The sequence below is a fragment of the Musca domestica genome, unplaced genomic scaffold, assembly GCF_030504385.1.
Source record: "Musca domestica strain aabys unplaced genomic scaffold, Musca_domestica.polishedcontigs.V.1.1 11, whole genome shotgun sequence".
Classification (NCBI taxonomy): Eukaryota; Metazoa; Arthropoda; class Insecta; order Diptera; family Muscidae; genus Musca; species Musca domestica.
This window is the reverse complement of record NW_026712133.1, coordinates 12610760-12627723: the sequence shown is the minus strand read 5'-3', so window position 1 is coordinate 12627723 and position 16964 is coordinate 12610760. Positions and strand designations below refer to the sequence as shown.

General features: G+C 34.1%; 1 protein-coding gene, 5 non-coding genes and 2 pseudogenes across 6 annotated transcripts; 5 read left to right on the top strand and 3 right to left on the bottom strand.

Annotated features, from left to right (window-relative positions):
* The first annotated feature begins 867 nt into the window (after positions 1 to 867).
* Positions 868 to 15220, top strand: LOC101898866 (uncharacterized). Its single transcript, XM_005175833.4, has 3 exons — positions 868 to 1027; positions 12318 to 12857; positions 14856 to 15220. The coding sequence occupies exons 1-3, from the start codon at positions 967 to 969 to the stop codon at positions 15053 to 15055; spliced, it is 801 nt and encodes a 266-aa protein (XP_005175890.1). The 5' UTR covers positions 868 to 966; the 3' UTR covers positions 15056 to 15220.
* LOC131807112 (U5 spliceosomal RNA) lies at positions 2748 to 2874 on the top strand. Its single transcript, XR_009344293.1, has one exon. It is a non-coding gene; the product is annotated as a U5 spliceosomal RNA (small nuclear RNA).
* Positions 6044 to 6162, top strand: LOC131807106 (U5 spliceosomal RNA). The gene has a single exon (XR_009344289.1). It is a non-coding gene; the product is annotated as a U5 spliceosomal RNA (small nuclear RNA).
* Positions 7275 to 7401, bottom strand: LOC131807107 (U5 spliceosomal RNA). The gene has a single exon (XR_009344290.1). It is a non-coding gene; the product is annotated as a U5 spliceosomal RNA (small nuclear RNA).
* Positions 7643 to 7789, top strand: LOC131807108 (U5 spliceosomal RNA; annotated as a pseudogene).
* Positions 9297 to 9409, bottom strand: LOC131807109 (U5 spliceosomal RNA; annotated as a pseudogene).
* Positions 9948 to 10069, top strand: LOC131807111 (U5 spliceosomal RNA). The gene has a single exon (XR_009344292.1). It is a non-coding gene; the product is annotated as a U5 spliceosomal RNA (small nuclear RNA).
* LOC131807114 (U5 spliceosomal RNA) lies at positions 11610 to 11737 on the bottom strand. Its single transcript, XR_009344295.1, has one exon. It is a non-coding gene; the product is annotated as a U5 spliceosomal RNA (small nuclear RNA).
* Positions 15221 to 16964: the final 1744 nt, after the last annotated feature.

The window sequence follows — 16964 nt, the reverse complement described above, 5'->3', positions numbered from 1 at the left end:
AACAAAAATCGAAAAGGTCGAACAAATCCGCTACAACCAAATTTAAAGTCCATAACACTCCCCAAAAAGTTCACTAAATAAAATGAAATTTGAACTTATCAAAACACTCAATCACTGGTTAGTAATCGTTCCACACAAACAATAGTTTTCAAAATATTAAAAAAATATATATTTTTAAATTACAAAAATCTACATGTCCTTAATGTGGCAGTTAACTACCTACTGATTTCTGTCTTAAAAAAATATTTGCATATCACTTGTTGTTATAATTTTAGGTCATTGTAAAAAAAGTAAAAAATAATAAAACCAAATGAAATTAAAGTTAATGTCAAGGAATTTATCCACCTCCTAAGACATGTGTGATATCTTAATACTTTTCTCAACGATATTGATAACATCATTCTTTTCCCCCAACAAAGGCTGTTTTGCCGATGTTAACCCCCCCCCCCCCCCCTAAAATATATTCACAGTATTAATTGAATAAAATACCTTTAAGCCATTTAAGTTTTTCCAAGATAACTAAAAAAACAAATGATAAGAAGTAAACGAAACAAAAAAATATGCACACCCAGAAATGCTGTAGTCTTGTGTAATAGATATTCGAATGATAACCATCCATTTATGCAAACAATCTATCATTCTTAAACAATAACAAATATTTTAGCCATCTATGAATCAGCCAGCTGCATGCAGGTAGGAAGGTAGGTAGGTCGGTAGATAGGTGTAGTATAGTATGTATTTACGGCCCCGGTTCAGGGCGATGGCGGTTGCGGCGTATTTTGAGTTGATAAAAGTTTCTTTTTGGCGGATACGATTTTATCAGACACCAAGTTAGGCCAAGAAGTTAAAGTGATTTGGTATCATTAACCGAACTGAACTTTAGTATCAATTTTAACGTCGTCAAGAACACACACCGATTTCGTAGACCCAAAAAGGAACACCAGTTAACAGGATCAGTATTTAATCATGAAATTCCCAAGTGTAGTAGTATTTGTGATTGTGGGTGTATTTTGTTGGAGTGCACAAGGTGAATATTAAATTGAAATTGTGAATATATATAATTTGAAATGGTAATTTTTCGATCAAATTGCAACTCACATTTCGAAGGTATTCATGGATTTTGGTCCTCAAGGAAGAACAATTATGTAAACTAAAAACTATTTGACAAATTATCTTATATTATGAAAGGATATAGAGGACCTCTGTATTAAAGAATTTTTACGAGAGTTTAGTGTTTTTTATTTAATTTTACATTACAACGTTAACTGATGATGTTCCTGTTTTGAGGATCTGTGACTATTTTGAAAAATTCTTTATTAAAAAAACATTAATTTTAACTCACCTTTTATGTGAAATATTGTATAAGAATTTAATTATCATACCTAATTGCGGATATCGTATTTCCTTGAGCGCCTGTTTTTAATACCCTCAGCCATATGACTACAGATGCAATATATCATTCGATATGGCCAAAACGAGCCTAATCGAAATAAAGGTTTTGAACCCTAGGTCTCTTCGGACCAAATCCGTTTCAGGAAATTTAGAGTCGATCTAAGGGTGACCTTTACTAAAATTTTCATAAAAAACAACTTACTTCATATAGTAAGAAATCACCTAATTTTGTGCAAATTTTGGAGATCCTAATATTTTTATCAGGTTGATTGCCAAGGTTGGTTGCGAAAATGGTTGACCCACAAAGGATCAACTTTTTGAATAAACATAACTCGGATCCTACTCTTTCTGGTACCTTCCACAAAAATTCACGGTTTGCAATACTTATATCTTCATAATGAGAATAAACGCAATGTTATTCCCAAAAAATTGGTCATAGATATCTGATTTTGTTTCAAACTTAGCACATCCACATCTTTTTATCAATATTAGATGAAGTGGAACACTTCGATCCTCTATATTTGGTAACTCACTCATGCTTCAACATTTTTCAAAAATGATCACAAATCCCCTATAAAGTGAAGAAAGTAGTCGATATGTCCAGATCTGGAATGTTGTAATATTTATATCAGCTTTAGATCAGATACGAAATGGACAATGTTGACAATATTCGGAACCACCCCATAAAGGGTCAACATTTTGAACAATCATAACGCGAGTCACCGACTGATACTTTTTAAGTTGTTTTAATTGTCACTGTAACCATAACAACCCTATACTTTATAATTCTCCTTATGATTAGTTTCCACTGCTACCAAAATAATATCCCGACTCATAAATTCCACTATCTAGTGCATCTTTCTTCGGTATCTGGTACCATCATATCGTACCGAATCTGACTTGTAATGGGTGTCACTTTAGCAAATTGAAGAGAATCGATGTCCGGTTTTTATTTGAACCAAAAGAGTCCATGTAATGCATTCCGGGATAAATTGATGTCAAATTAAATAATAAATAATTATTCTGTATTACAGAGTTGAATTATCGTTCCCTCGTTTTGCATTCAACGGACTCTTGAAAAACAAGAATAATTCAAAGGTTTTTATTTTGTTTCGGAAGAGCAGTTTCTTATCCTCCCTCACCGCTTGTACTCTTCTACGCACATCAGGCACAAAAACGATCTTAAAGATAAAGAACCACCCTTAGCCGCCGCTATTGTTTGCAAAACATTTCAATCCTCCATTCACGCCATTTTATTTGGCTCTTAGCGGAATAAATATATCACGCATATGAAAAGAATTCTCATTCACTCAACACAAAATATCCTTAAATACATCTTTTCACATCTATTATGATCACTCTGGCTTCTCTTCAGTTTGTCGAATAAATCTTTCGCCTTTTACTAAAGATTTCCGTGGAGAGGGGCACTCTAATGAGTCTAAACTAGTTTTTTGACACGAGCCTAAATGTAAATTTTGGGCTCATATATAATACACTAGCTGGCCCGGTCCGCGTTGCCGGCCTGTAGTTTTTGTCTATTAGGCATATTTGTCAAAGTATAATTATTCACAGATATGACTGATATAAGTGTTCCCGTACTGGTCGATTAAAAGTGTTTTAAAATACCTGTACCCATATTTAAGCCGTGGGCTTCAAAGGTGTGGATGTGCTATACAAATCTATTAAAAAGTATATATCAATCTTATCCCCATGTAAGGGATCAAATTAATTTTTAGTATGGTAAAAATCGTAGCAAAATCTTCCAGTGAAATGAGCAGTAATTTGGAATTTGCTGTATTTTGTACACCTCATAATTGAGCGCTGAATGAATTAAGAATAGCCAAAGTTAATTACTTTTTTAAGCCATTAGCACCTCAGATTGTCCATTAGCGTTCTTATAAGTCCCCCTAACCATGTCGGTCTGTTTGTCCGCCAAAAAGTGGACTTGAGGGGGTACTATTATATGGAAAAAATTCTAAAATTTGTAGATATGTTCATATTTTTGTGTAAGTTTTCACCCCCCAAATACACATTTTTAGCCAAATCCTTTGAAATATGGTAAAATCAGGAGATACTTTTACATGGGCACTACTCCGAGACATCGACCTACATTGAAAACATTCTTCTAGCCCTTATAATCCAATATGACAAATAGAGACCAAATCAAAAATTTAACAGAACAACATATCATATCAAACTGAAAAACATTCCGCGTGATTTAAATGAGTAAAAATAGTTTTATCATAATATTCTCTTGAGAGTTACAAATTCAATAGAATACAAAATTTTCTTTTCTGACCACACATTATATGTGAAAGTGGACTTGGGGATACTCCAATGTGGGGACTTTACTTAAATAAATTCCTATGTGGCAATTATCTGTATGATGGTTCCCTAACCCCTTAGAGTCAAAGATGCCAAATAAGGGCCAAAATATGAAAAAAGTGGCCAAGACCCCAAAAATAGCTTAAATCATATGATGGTTATATAAATATAAAATCGGGTTGTACCCTTATCCGTGAGTTATGATCGATATCATGACCTGCAAAAGTGATTTATGGTATCTTGAATGTTTGGGAAGAATTCCTGGAAGGATAGAAATCTTTTTCTTACTAAAAGTCCCATTCGCTCTATTATTTTGCACCCTTTAAATTTGGTATTTTACTGATTGTACTTCCAAAGAATTTTGCATTTTGAGCTCTCATTGGACGGATTATTGTCACATGAAAGAAGTAGGTCCACGCTTTGAAATGAGCTCCATTAGGCTTTTTCTGTCATTTTTGGTTGTTTAAATGTGTTCGCAAATACAAATTAAAAAAAAAATGACAAAAGAAGAATAGCAAATTGAAAAAATCTTCAACTTGTTCGCTGATTTATTACAGCAAATGTTTAAAGACCCTTACTATTATTTTAAAATTCGATTCCACAGAAAATCTTTTCGATTTTTTTCCCGATTTGAGAATTTTTGCAATGAGATCTCTTTTTCGTGATTTTTTAGCGAATTTGAAAAAGTAATTATCTTTTAATTAATAATTATCTTTCTTTTGGTGTGACCGCGTTAAATTATTTCGATATCATCTATTCCGTTTCGCCACCATATAATTCGGTACTACACTTCCATGTAACCCGCCATCAATTTCAGTTCTCAAGAAATCAAGTCAATTAAATAAATTGGTTTTAATATTCGAATTCAAAAATAAAAAATAAAAAACACTACAAATGTACATTAGAAAAAAGCCAGTCAAAATAGAAAAAAATCATGCAAAATAAAACATTACTATTGTACATTTGAAAAGTCAAAATGAAAATGTTAATATATCACATTTTTACGCGATTTTTTTGGATATTATCCTTTTCGGAGAGGAGACAAATCCGAATTTGTGTGGATCTTTAAAATCAGTCCAGCGGTTCTTAAGTTATAAGCGTAGTAACTAACACAACTTACATTTATATATATAGATTAAAACACTACATGGGACCATAGTTCGTATACAAAGGACTTTAAGTATTCGTTTAAGCTTATAATTTAAAGATGCAGTGTCCTATCCAATTCGGATGTTATATTACATATTTTAACTTAATATTTAACTTTATTTTAACTTAAACTTTAACTTATAGGTTTTCGAATTCAACGAAAAATGATGAAGATTGATATTAAAGGTAGAAGCCTGTGCGTATAATTTTTATCGAGTTTTTCAATCTGCGAAAATGTAGAACTATTTTTATTCAATACCTTGATATATTGAATAGTATTGAACAACGTTGTTCATTTGGCATATTGCTAGAGTGGGTATAAATCATTTGATACGTCCAAAACGTGCCTCATAGAAACAAAGGTTTTGGATCCTAGGTCTCTCTGGACCAAATCCGTTTCAGGACATTTGGAGTCGATCTAAGTATGTCCGTCCGTCTGTTTGTCTGTCTTGTTAGTGCGCACTATAACTTTCGAAGGGACGATCCGATTCGATCCAAACTTTGTGCATCGTAATATTATCGTCAAACTTAGATCTAGTTCGAAGTTCGGCAACATGGGTCCACTCCTTACCTGTTTATAATTCTCGTTAAAACTAGATTACATCTGATACCAAAATATTATCCCGACTCATAAATGGCTTTCCTTTTAATCTGTGCCAAATGAATTGAAATTCTAGCACAATGAAATAATTTTACCATCATATGGTACCGAATCTTAGCAAATTGAAGAGATTCGATGTGTGGTTTTTATTCGTACCAAAAGAGTCCATGTTAAGTATTCCGGGATAAATTGATGACAAATTAAATAATAAATAATTATTCTGTATTACAGAGTTCAATTATTGTTCCCTCGTTTTGCATTCAACGGACTCTTGAAAAAAAAAACAAGAATAATTTAAAGATTTCTATTTTATTTCCCAAGGGAAGTTTCTTTTTCTCCCTCTCCGCTTGTTCTCTTGTACACACATCGGATACAAAAAGGATCTTAAAGATAAAGAACCACCCTTAGACAACACTTCTTTGTCATCACAATATTGTTCGCTAAACATTTCAACCCTCAATTCAGTTCAACGAATATATTGGATCTTAACTGAATAAATATATCAAACATATGAAAAGAATTCTCATTCACTCAACACAAAATGTCCTTAAATACATCTTTTCACATCTGTTATAATCACTCTGGCTTCTCTTCAGTTTGTCGAATAAATCTTTCGCCTTTTACTAAAGATTTCCGTGGAGAGAAGCACTCTAATGAGTCTTAAGTAGTTTTTTGGCCCGAGCCTTTGGGCTCATATATAATACATTGAAAGCACTGTAATTATACATCTTTTGTATAAAAAGGACTTTTGTCAACTCCCGATTTATACTGGCAGCCAGAATTGCATTGAAGTATGCGTTTTTAAAGCTTATAATTTAAAGTTGTAATGGCAAGAGCTAAGTCTACTTTTTAGTTAAGACTTTATAAAAGAGTACCCTCAACTTGAAGTATGTTTGTTGTATTTCATATCCAATTCCGAATTAAAAAATATTAAAGATTGAGATTAAAGGGAGGAGCCTGTTCATGTAAATTTTATTGTATTTGTCAATTTTTTGGCGCAAACTTATAATAATTTTTATTTTATACTTTCTTATCTTAAAAAATATTGAATAGCGTTGTTCATTTGACAGTTTTTAAAAGGGATTACACCTCATTCCTTTTTTAAAAAAAATTAAATGATATTTGTCATTGTTTCCCTAAAAAAGTCCGGCGTTCTTAACTCTCACAATAATTTTGATTTTTTTCGGCACTGCTCAAAGATTTATTAACTCTGTTGCAAGCATGGTACAATGAATTCAAGGTAGGGCAGAACTACAATATGATTTAATTTTTTTTATTTTTCTGGCTTAATATGTCAACTTCATTTGCTTATGTGTGTGTCTTCTTTTCAATAATAAAAAAATGTTCAGAAAATATTCAAATTCGGGTGTTTTCAAAATGCTTATTGCAACGAATGCAACGACAAAATCTACAGTTTTTGTCGCGAAATAAACCATAAGAGATATATAGAACATGATATTGAAAAGAAATTTTGACCATTCAATCAGTTTTCGCGGTTTTAAATTATTTATTCAAAATCGATGCAACAAGTTGTTTGCTTGTTTATTGTTTTGATAGTAATTCTGACATTACAAGCCAAACAGGTAGACCTCTATACTTGCAATTGTTTCAAAGTTGACCTACCTTCTCTTCATTGTACCATGGTTACAAGTATTTATTGTTGGGTTACAATGTCGAGGACCACATGCTGGGAAAATCGTTTCACTTTTCGTATAGCGGTACCTCTTGATCTTCTATCAATCAATTCCCACTGTAAGACTTATTTTGTACTCTTTTTGTGTTATTTCTCTCAAATGTATTGTTCATGAGCCCAAAATATTAAATTTAGGCTCAATTCAAAAACTAGTTTAGACTCATTAGAGTGCTCTTCTCCACGGAAATCTTTAGTAAAAGGCGAAAGATTTATTCGACAAATTGAAGAGAAGCCAGAGTGATTAAAACTGATGATTCAAGATATACTTAAAGAAATTGTGTGCGGAGTAAATGAGAATTATAAACATATACAAGAAAACACGTCAAGTTAAACAATTTTTAATATGCAATAAAGATGAGTATCGTAAAAGATATTTAAATGCCAATACCTAAGTCGTTAAGGGTTGTTCCTTCACTCTAATATCAATTTTTCATCTTTGCGGAAATTTGTTGTCAACACAACAAATGAAGCGTAACACCTATATGTTTTGTAATTTCAAACAAATAACCCTTAGAATACGAGAAGTTTTGTCGAATAAATCTTTCGCCTTTTACTAAAGATTTCCGTGGAGAAGAGCACTCTAATGAGTCTCAACATATTTTTGAAGAGCCTGAAATTCATTTTCGGCTCATAAAGAATAAATTTTAAGTATAGTACGAACCTGATTAGACACATGCTTAAAAGGGTGTGGTGTTAACTATTTTCTTTGAGAACTAAACGAAATTAGGGTACATAGAGCGATTTCTGAAGGCATAAATACACGCACTTGCATTATTCCAAAATGAAAATAGTTTATCTCGAAATTAATTCAATTAGCGAGTCTATAAATATTAATTCTGGCAAAATTACCAAACCGGCATTATATTTGTGAATTCAACTTTCAAAGACTCGTTGATATAAAAAAAAATTATCAAATTATCATAGGTATTAGGCGGGCACTCTTCGGAAGTGAGCTATATATTATTCTATGCTATGCAGTTTCCCAACATTTCCCTTTCTGTGGGAATCCTAGCTAGATATTGTCAATAATGATTCTCTATATTAACATGGCGCCCAATTGTCAATATTTCTTTTGGAAACATTTAACATATATAACAATAATAAGACAATTGTTTGTAATATATAATTATGGAATTTCCAATTTTATTGGCATTTGCAACTTTTTGCATTCTATGTCCTCAATAAAAATATTCCTTGAAAAGCCAATCTTGGCACTGTTGCACATATTTTAAAACAATTGGTGGATTCAAAAGGACTTTAAGTCGTATTCATGATTTCTTGCTCATTTAATTCTGTCCGTTCAAAGCTCAACAGACAACACAAATTCCGTACCATCATCCTTATGGCTACCATGGAAACTACGGCCAAAACTAGAAGTACGGAAATCGACTTTTGGTGTTGAAAAGCCAAAAAGTGAAAATGACAACTCCACTGTGTTATAACCGATTGTCGATAACCGATTTTTCTTGAAGTCCACTTTCCTTTGTGTCCCTATCCGAAAAGCCGCACTTTAGGTAGACCCTATGTATATTTCATGGTAGAAAATAACGGGTAGCCGCATCGACACAGCTGCTCGAACAATGAACTGCCAAACCGATTTTGGATTTGACAATGTCGAATGAAAAATTATTGAAATTTGTAAAAAATTTTGACCTCCGATTTGCGTCGTATAAGAACATATGAAAATCTACTTATTTTCGACAAAATATTTTAAAAATGTTGACATATCAATATTCCCAGGCGTTGATGCACCTACCTGTATTATTCTACCTTGGTATCTTTTGGAGAAATGCGTTTCAAGTCGCTCTGGTTATCTCAGTCTGATTGCCTGGCTGTTGTGACCTTCAGCTGTGAAGAAACTGTCCTATTTTATCCAATCTTCCATGCAGTTCAGAGGTAAGAAATATCGTTTCACTCCTTCAAATACCTCCACACAACAGTACAAAAATTACAAACGAATGTCATATATATTGCAAAGGGAGTAGATGATATTATCTAATCTAACCACACCTAGGTCAGGTGTGAAAATGGATAATATTGTTCCACCCATTTTCGTATCTCGGTCACAAAAGTTTCACATTTGCAAAATGCCTTAGCCAAATATTTCAATCGATTTAATTGGTTTTTGGTTGGGTATAAAGACGTAAGGCTGTTTTACTTGTTTAGTGTATCATTTAGAGTGCTCTCCACGGAAATCTTTAGTAAAAGGCGAAAGATTCATTCGACAAACTGAAGAGAAGCCAGAGTGATTGCAAATGAAAATTGAAAATGTATTTAAAGAAACTATGTACCGAGTAAATGTGAATTATTTCTTAAAAAGAAAATGAATAGAATTTTAAATAAGCAAATGGAGTATAGGTATTTCCTTACAATATTCTTCGAAATTTTTCCCAATAGGGTAGAATAACATTGTACATGACCGAATAAAAATAATCCCCTTAAGTCCGGTATTTCGCACGAACAACCATTGAAGTTTGCCTTTCGTTGGTTTTTTTTATTCTAAGGGTTATTTCGAATAAATAATGCATTTCATATAGACTGCTGGCACTTCATATTTTTTGGGTGAAAAAAAATACAGCAAAGCTGAGTAAATGATCTTAAAGTGAAAGAGCAACCCTTAACTACCTTAGTTATTTTCCTTTAAATGTCATCTAAACTACTTATTTTCTAAGAATTTGAACCACCGTCTAAATGATTCCAAATTGATGTTCTTATTTGTAAATGCATATAATTCTCATTTACTCCACACACAGTTTCTTTAAGTACATCTTGGATTATCTGCTTCAATCACTCTGGCTTCTCTTCAGTTTGTCGAATAAATCTTTCGCCTTTTACTAAAGATTTCCGTGGAGAGGAGCAATCTAATGAGTCTAAACTAGTTTTTTGACAGAACCTGAGACTAATGTTTTGGGCTCATAAATTATACATTTAAAACCCAAAAAGATGAAGTAAAAATGCGGCTAAATTCTGTCAGGCTTATTAAAACATGCGGCAAAATATAAAATATAGAAGAGGACTGCTGTTGACAACAGTTTGACAAGAAACTTAGAAACTTAGAAACTATTGCCTTTTGACAGCAAATTTAGTTGTCAGAAAGACTTACGGGAGACCTATCTGTTATAAACTCCAAATTACAAATTTGAAATAACTCCATCAAAAATGTGTCTTAAATCTAAATACCGAATATCGGGAGTCAGCATCTATACCAATTTGGATCTATATTAAGAGCTCTTAGAAGATATTTTAAATAACATGACTAAAGTTCCAAAAATACCTTAAATCGGGTGGTGCTATTTTATTTGCGAGCTATTAGAAATCGTGGATCTATATTTTCCGTTTTCAATGCCAATTTTTTTGGGACCTAAAATAACAACGGAGACAAATTTTGGCTACCTACCTCATTCCGTTCGAAAACTATAGATATTTACACATACGTTAGACGCGGCTAAATCGACAAAGTATCTTATGCTGATCAACTTCAGACTGCTGTCATTTCTAAGCCACTCGTCAGAAGCTGTTAAAATTATTCCAGTGACAGCTCATTTAATTGTTTTCAAGCGTACAAAAGCATTTTGGTGAGAATTTTTTACAAGAGGTCAGCTGAAAATGACACCTTCGGTGATGGTATGGGCCGCCATAACAGCCGATGGTGGCTCTCCGCTCATATTAATCGATCGTGGCATCAGAATAAATGCCGAATATTATGGCGAAAATATTCTGGAGGGTATATTAAAGCCTTGAGCACGCAAACATTTTTGCCGCAGACCTTGGACATTCCATCACACTCAGGCGGTTGGACTATTGTGTCTGGAGTATTTTGGAAAGCAAGGTTGGCACAAAAAAAAATTACCAAAGTGTCGATCACCTCAAGCAAGCGCTTCGCCGGGAATGGGCCAAAATACCGCAAAGCAGCGTGTGACGGTTTCATTAGCCGTTTGAAGGCCATAATTCGTGTCAAAGGTGATCAATTCAAACATATCTATACTTATTCTAAAATTTGATGCTACTTCCGACATCTTTGCTTTCATTTAATAAAATTTAAAAAAAAAATCTAAAAATTATGGCGTTTGACTTTGCTGCACTTTTTTTATCTCACCCTGTATATGGTTTGTTCTAGCACCTGCAAAACTCTACTTGTTTTGCAACTTTCTTCCACATCATAAAAGGAAATAGGTTATGGTAGTAAGACCAACAATTTCAAAACTGGCAAGGCCTACACAAGTTCGGACAGAAAGCCCATCTGACATCCAAGTTTGCTGTGAAAAACTACAATTTTGACTTGAAATTCAAAGAGAGTCAAACCACAATAGTTCAAAAACTACTAAGTTTATTGTCAAATCGTTGTCAAAAATAGTCTTCCTGGCCGACCTCATGTAGACCTTTGTCCCAATAAAATAACTTTCATACAAAATTTAAATTAAATACAATGTTTCTAATGTATTACTTATGAGCCCAAAATATTACATTTAGGCTCGTGTCAAAAAACTTGTTTAGACTCATTAAAGTGCTCCTCCCCACGGAAATCTTTAGTAAAAGGCGAAAGATTTATTCGACAAACTGAAGAGAAGCCAGAGTAGCTACAGTGAAGAACCTTAGATGTATTTAAGAAAACATTATATTAAGTGAATGAGAATTATTGCAATAAGCAATGGAGATTAATAATATTCCTCTTATTGGGCAAGAATATCAAAATAAAACAAACGTAAAAACGAGGGTTGCAATTTCTTAAAAAGTGAACATTTAAATGGATATTTTGTGTGTCGATAAAAGGAAGATGTTAAGGGATGTTAATTTCCTTAAGGATAATATTCTTCGACTTTAGACTAACCTTGCTCACAATGTGCAATAGTAGTGGTGAGAGACTCTCTCGCCCTGCCAAATCAATGACAAGATAGAGAGAGAAATTAAATTAGAGACCTGGGTCTAAATTCCTGTTCTCTGAAAATAGAAGAACAAGAAACCTCTCCCTGTAGTGGAAATCTCTAACTCATATTTTGAGTACCCGACAAAAGTCGTTGAAATTAAATGCTTATAATGTCGGTAATTAACAATTTTAAAAATTTTATTGCCCTCCCTCTTCTAAAATTGGGGTATTAATTATATTTAATGATGTATTGATTGATTGATATTAATACTTTTCAAAATCTCTTCTTTCAGTTCATGCCAATAATTTTATGTGTTACGAATGTAATGATGACAATTGCAACACCATGGAATTGATAACCTGTGAAGTTGAGTCTACAACAACACCGATGGCCACGCCGACAACACTTCCTTCAACAACCACAGATACATCGACGACAGTGACTTCGTCATCTACAACGCCTTCTTCAACAGAACCGCCGAATTCCTCATCTTCAACTGCTTCACCAACATCTTCGTCGTCGTCAACTTCAACAACAACAACCGGTTCCTCGTCGTCATCGTCATCCTCTACGGTAACTCCTTCATCTTCGTCCTCTTCATCTTCAACATCAAGCACTGTAACATCTTCGTCAACCACAAGTCCAACAACATTGCCATCATCTTCGTCTTCTGAGTCATCGTCGTCCTCTTCGTCAACGACATCAGCTCCTTCTAGCTCCGAAACCGTTTCATCATCAACAACGTCTTCTACAACACCAGCATCAACTTCTTTGTCGACATCAGCTTTACGAGCCGATGTCACCTTTGCATGTTACACGATTCTCTATAAAGGTTAGTATATTCACAATCTTCTTAGGAGATAAAAAAGTCAATTTTTATAGGGACTAGGGATATATAAAAAGCTTGGCATCGTCGTATTGCACTTTAAGTGACAAATTACTAAGAAATGACAGTGTCGCACTCGAATTCTACCGTAATTGTCCCTCATGATTTATCAATCATATGGTATGCAACAATGAGTCGCAATGCCTATCGGCCATTGTAATCCCACAAAAGTTGACTTTTGTATTTTTGCCTCGAATGAAAAAGTTGTCTTCGACTTCGATTTTGTATTTTAAGATGTGTATTTAAACCAAATACATGATAACACCGATTGTTTGACTTTTTGCTGGGAATTGGAAAAAACTTGAAAATTTTCAAAAAACTTCCGGAAACTACCAATTAAATGAAAATTGTTATATGTAGACTATACGAAGACGTGGACCTGCTTACGAAATTTTTGTCATAGGCTGTAGTACCCATTATAAACTTCAAATACCAAATTCTAAACAATTCCGGTGAATAATGTCGCTAAAATTATCAAAATATCGAATATCGGGATGTACCGTTATATAGGGGATATACGAAAAAGTGAACCTACATACATTTTCTGTCATACCCATGACGAACATTAAATACGAAATTTGGTACAATTACGATGAATAATATCGCAAAAAAGAATTCCGGTAAATAATGTCGCTAAAATCATGAAAATACCGAATATCGGGAGGTACCGTTATATAGGGGCATACGAAGACGTGGACCGACATAGCCCATTTACAAACTTAACCTGCCTACTGGTAAACTATCCATGCAAAGAAGAATAGAGTCCAATCTCCCTCTTCGATTGTCAACTCTATTCCTTATTCGGATCCTGTTCGGGGGATCAATGATTAAATGAGAAAAGAAAACCAACCGAATGGTTTGGCTGTTGATTCAATTCTAATTTTATTTAAAAAATATGTTCCTTAAGTGCTGCAAAAACTAATCTAACTTAACCTAATCGCAGCCACGCAATTATTCTTATCTGTTTTAATACTCAATGGCGAACATTGCAAGGCTGCTTGTTATTTCATTCAAGTGGTCTTGTGCATCTACTGAGCGCATCGATATCTCTTCGTGTGGGCCATAACCTTTATTATCTCACACATTATCGTATGCGTCAGCGCACAACCTCACTGAATTGTTCACATGTGGTATTTTATGGCGGCTGGGAAATATGAAATTTCCGAATATTTATTGTTTATTGCTAGATTTTTCCCAGCGCCTTAACCGCACTCAAAAATATCTAGAAAGTATTATGTACACTCGATGCATGCAAAAATTTAGTCTTCTATCTCAATTCGTTCGAAAGATAGCGTGATTACAACAAACAGACAGACGGACATCGCTAGATCGTCTTAGAATTTTAAGCTGATCCAATATATATATACATTGTTGGGTCTATCATAAATATTTCGAGGAGTTACAAACGGAATGACAAACTTAATATACCCTCCATAGAATGGTGGCGGCTAAAAAATTGTTGAAAAATGTGCATCATAACAACCTCCGATTTGCGTCTATAGGAAAACATATAACAACACGGACAAAACTATGGCAGAAGAATACAGGTAGTGGCATCGACTGCTGTGACAATGAACTGTCAAACCAATTTTGGATTTGAAATTTGTAAATGAAAAAGTAATTTAAATTTGTTTAATTTTTTAATTTTTTAAAAATGCATATTAACATCCTCCGATTGGCATCGTATAGGAAAAAATGTACATTTTTGAAGAAACATTTAATAATTGTTGACATATCAATGTTCCCAAGTGTTGATGCATTTACCTGTATTTATCTACCATTGTAACAGTAGAGTATAAATAACGTATAAGTATAGTAATAATTAATATAGTGTTAATTGAAAAATATAAAATATGGATTGTTGGTTTCTATAATTAGCGATTATCTTACGTTTACTCAAAAAAATGAAAACACTTAATTAATTCTTGTTTTCTTAAATTTTAGAGGGCGACAAGACAAACACCAAAAAGGGATGTGTAGTTAAAAATCAATCGCAAACAGCCTGTGCCGTCGCAGAAGCTGGTATCCCTGGCCCAGTTGAAAAGTGTGACATATGCTTGGAATCGGAGTGTAATTCCAGTGCCACAATTAAACTATCCATCATGGCTGTATTGCTCCTCTCCATGGTGCGCTTCTTTATGTGAGAGGAAATAAGTCATATCTAATGTCACAACGCGTATAAAAAGTACATACATGTATGCCGACATTTCAATGGATCTGTATTATTTTTACTTCATTAAAATTATTATTAAAATAAATTGTAATTAAAATATGATTAAATAAATATTCCAGACAATTGATAAAAAAAAAACAAATTAAACCAAACCTAGTAAGTCCCGGTACGCAATATCTAAAGGTGACGGTACAAGGGCTATATGTCGTAAACATATGGGACATAGTTAGCCAGAAACGCCACTGGGAGGGATTTTATCGCCTCTTCTGCGGTTTACTACCATAAACAGTATTTTAAGGACATTAGCCAACGAAGAATTTGAACCAGTCCCCCTTGCAGATGACGTTATAATACTTTTGAGGGGAAGGAACTCACACTTCTTGTGCAGAAGGGCAGAGTTGGCTCCCAAACTTGCATACAACTGGGCAAGAGGAAGAGATCTTATCGTAAGCCCGAAAAAAACTGAGATACATGTACAGGGTGAGATAAAAAAACTGCAACAAAGTCAAACGCCATAATGTTTACATTTTTTTTTTAATTTTATTGAATGAAAGCAAAAAATGTCGGAAATAGCATCAAATTTTAGAATAAGTTTATATTTGTTCGAAACGGCCAATGAAACCGTATCGACACTTTGGTATTTTTTAGTGCCAACCTTGCTTTCCAAAATACTCCAGACGCAATAGTCAACGGATTAGTATCCGGAGATTTTGGTGGCCATTGTGCGCTGGAAATGAAGCGAGGAACCTCATTTTTTTTATTTTTTATTATTTTTGGATGGCGTGTGCTGAGTGCGATGGTGCGGAGTCCTGTTAGAATGTCCAAGGTCTGCGGCCAAACTGTTTGCGTGCCTAATGCTAGGAACACAATTGGAGCGAACGACGAATTTTTTCGCGGCGTATGTTCGTCGTCAAAAATAAAACACATATGTGTATATGGAAGTGCACACAATCACGGCACCGGCGAAAATTTCGTCGGTCGCCGCGAACTCAATTAGCTTTATTTCTATTTCATACGCCGGCGACCGGCGAACAAAACAGTACAAGGTGGCCATACTTGTACGAATTTTATGTGTTTTAGTAAATAAAGTTACTTTTTACTTTAAAATTTGTTATGGTCACTCTACTATCTGTTACTCGTATAAAAAAGACATAATTAATTTGTTTATTTATTTGTGTACTTGCGCCTGAGTGAAGATGGATATCAGTGAATTTATAATAGAGAAGATGGACATAAGTGAAATTATAATAGAGAACGTAAAGAATTATGTGTTCTTGTATAATTCATTGTAGTCAACAAATGAGCAAAAAGTAAACAACTTCATCAGCTGTTTTATAATTTCGTCGGTATTGTGTTCCATACGACGAATTTTCGCGGCTCATTTTGTCGCCGCGTAGGGCGAAATTCGTCGTTCGCTCCAATTGTGTTCCTAGCATAAGGCTTTAATATACCCTTCAGAATATTTTCGCGATAATATTCGGCATTTATTCTGATGCCACGGTCGACTAATACGAGTGGAGAGCGACCATCGGCTGTTATGGCGGCCCACACCATCACCATGGCCGGCGCTTGAGTTCTGGTGGCCAACCGAAAGTGCACATTTTCAGCTGACCTCTTTGGCAAGTAAACACAATAATTTTGTTTGTTTACAAACTGCTAGACAACGAATGTTTTCTCATCGGAGAAAACCAAATTCGGCAGTTCAGTACTTTCGATAGCCACTTGTGGTTTTCCAGCCAAATATAAAGAAATCACACTATTACGCTTGAATAACATCCCCACAAATGGTCAAAATGTTAAATAATTACAACTCTTATAAAATGTGATTTAAGGGTCCGATTGTCTTCAAATTTCACACATCCCAATATTTTTGTCAACCC

Coding starts and splice junctions, on each gene's coding strand:
- LOC101898866 (XM_005175833.4), top strand. CDS start 967: ATGAAATTCCCAAGTGTAGTAGTATTTGTGATTGTGGGTGTATTTTGT. Junction 1,028..12,317: donor ATTTTGTTGGAGTGCACAAG/GTGAATATTAAA, acceptor CTCTTCTTTCAG/TTCATGCCAATAATTTTATG. Junction 12,858..14,855: donor TTACACGATTCTCTATAAAG/GTTAGTATATTC, acceptor CTTAAATTTTAG/AGGGCGACAAGACAAACACC.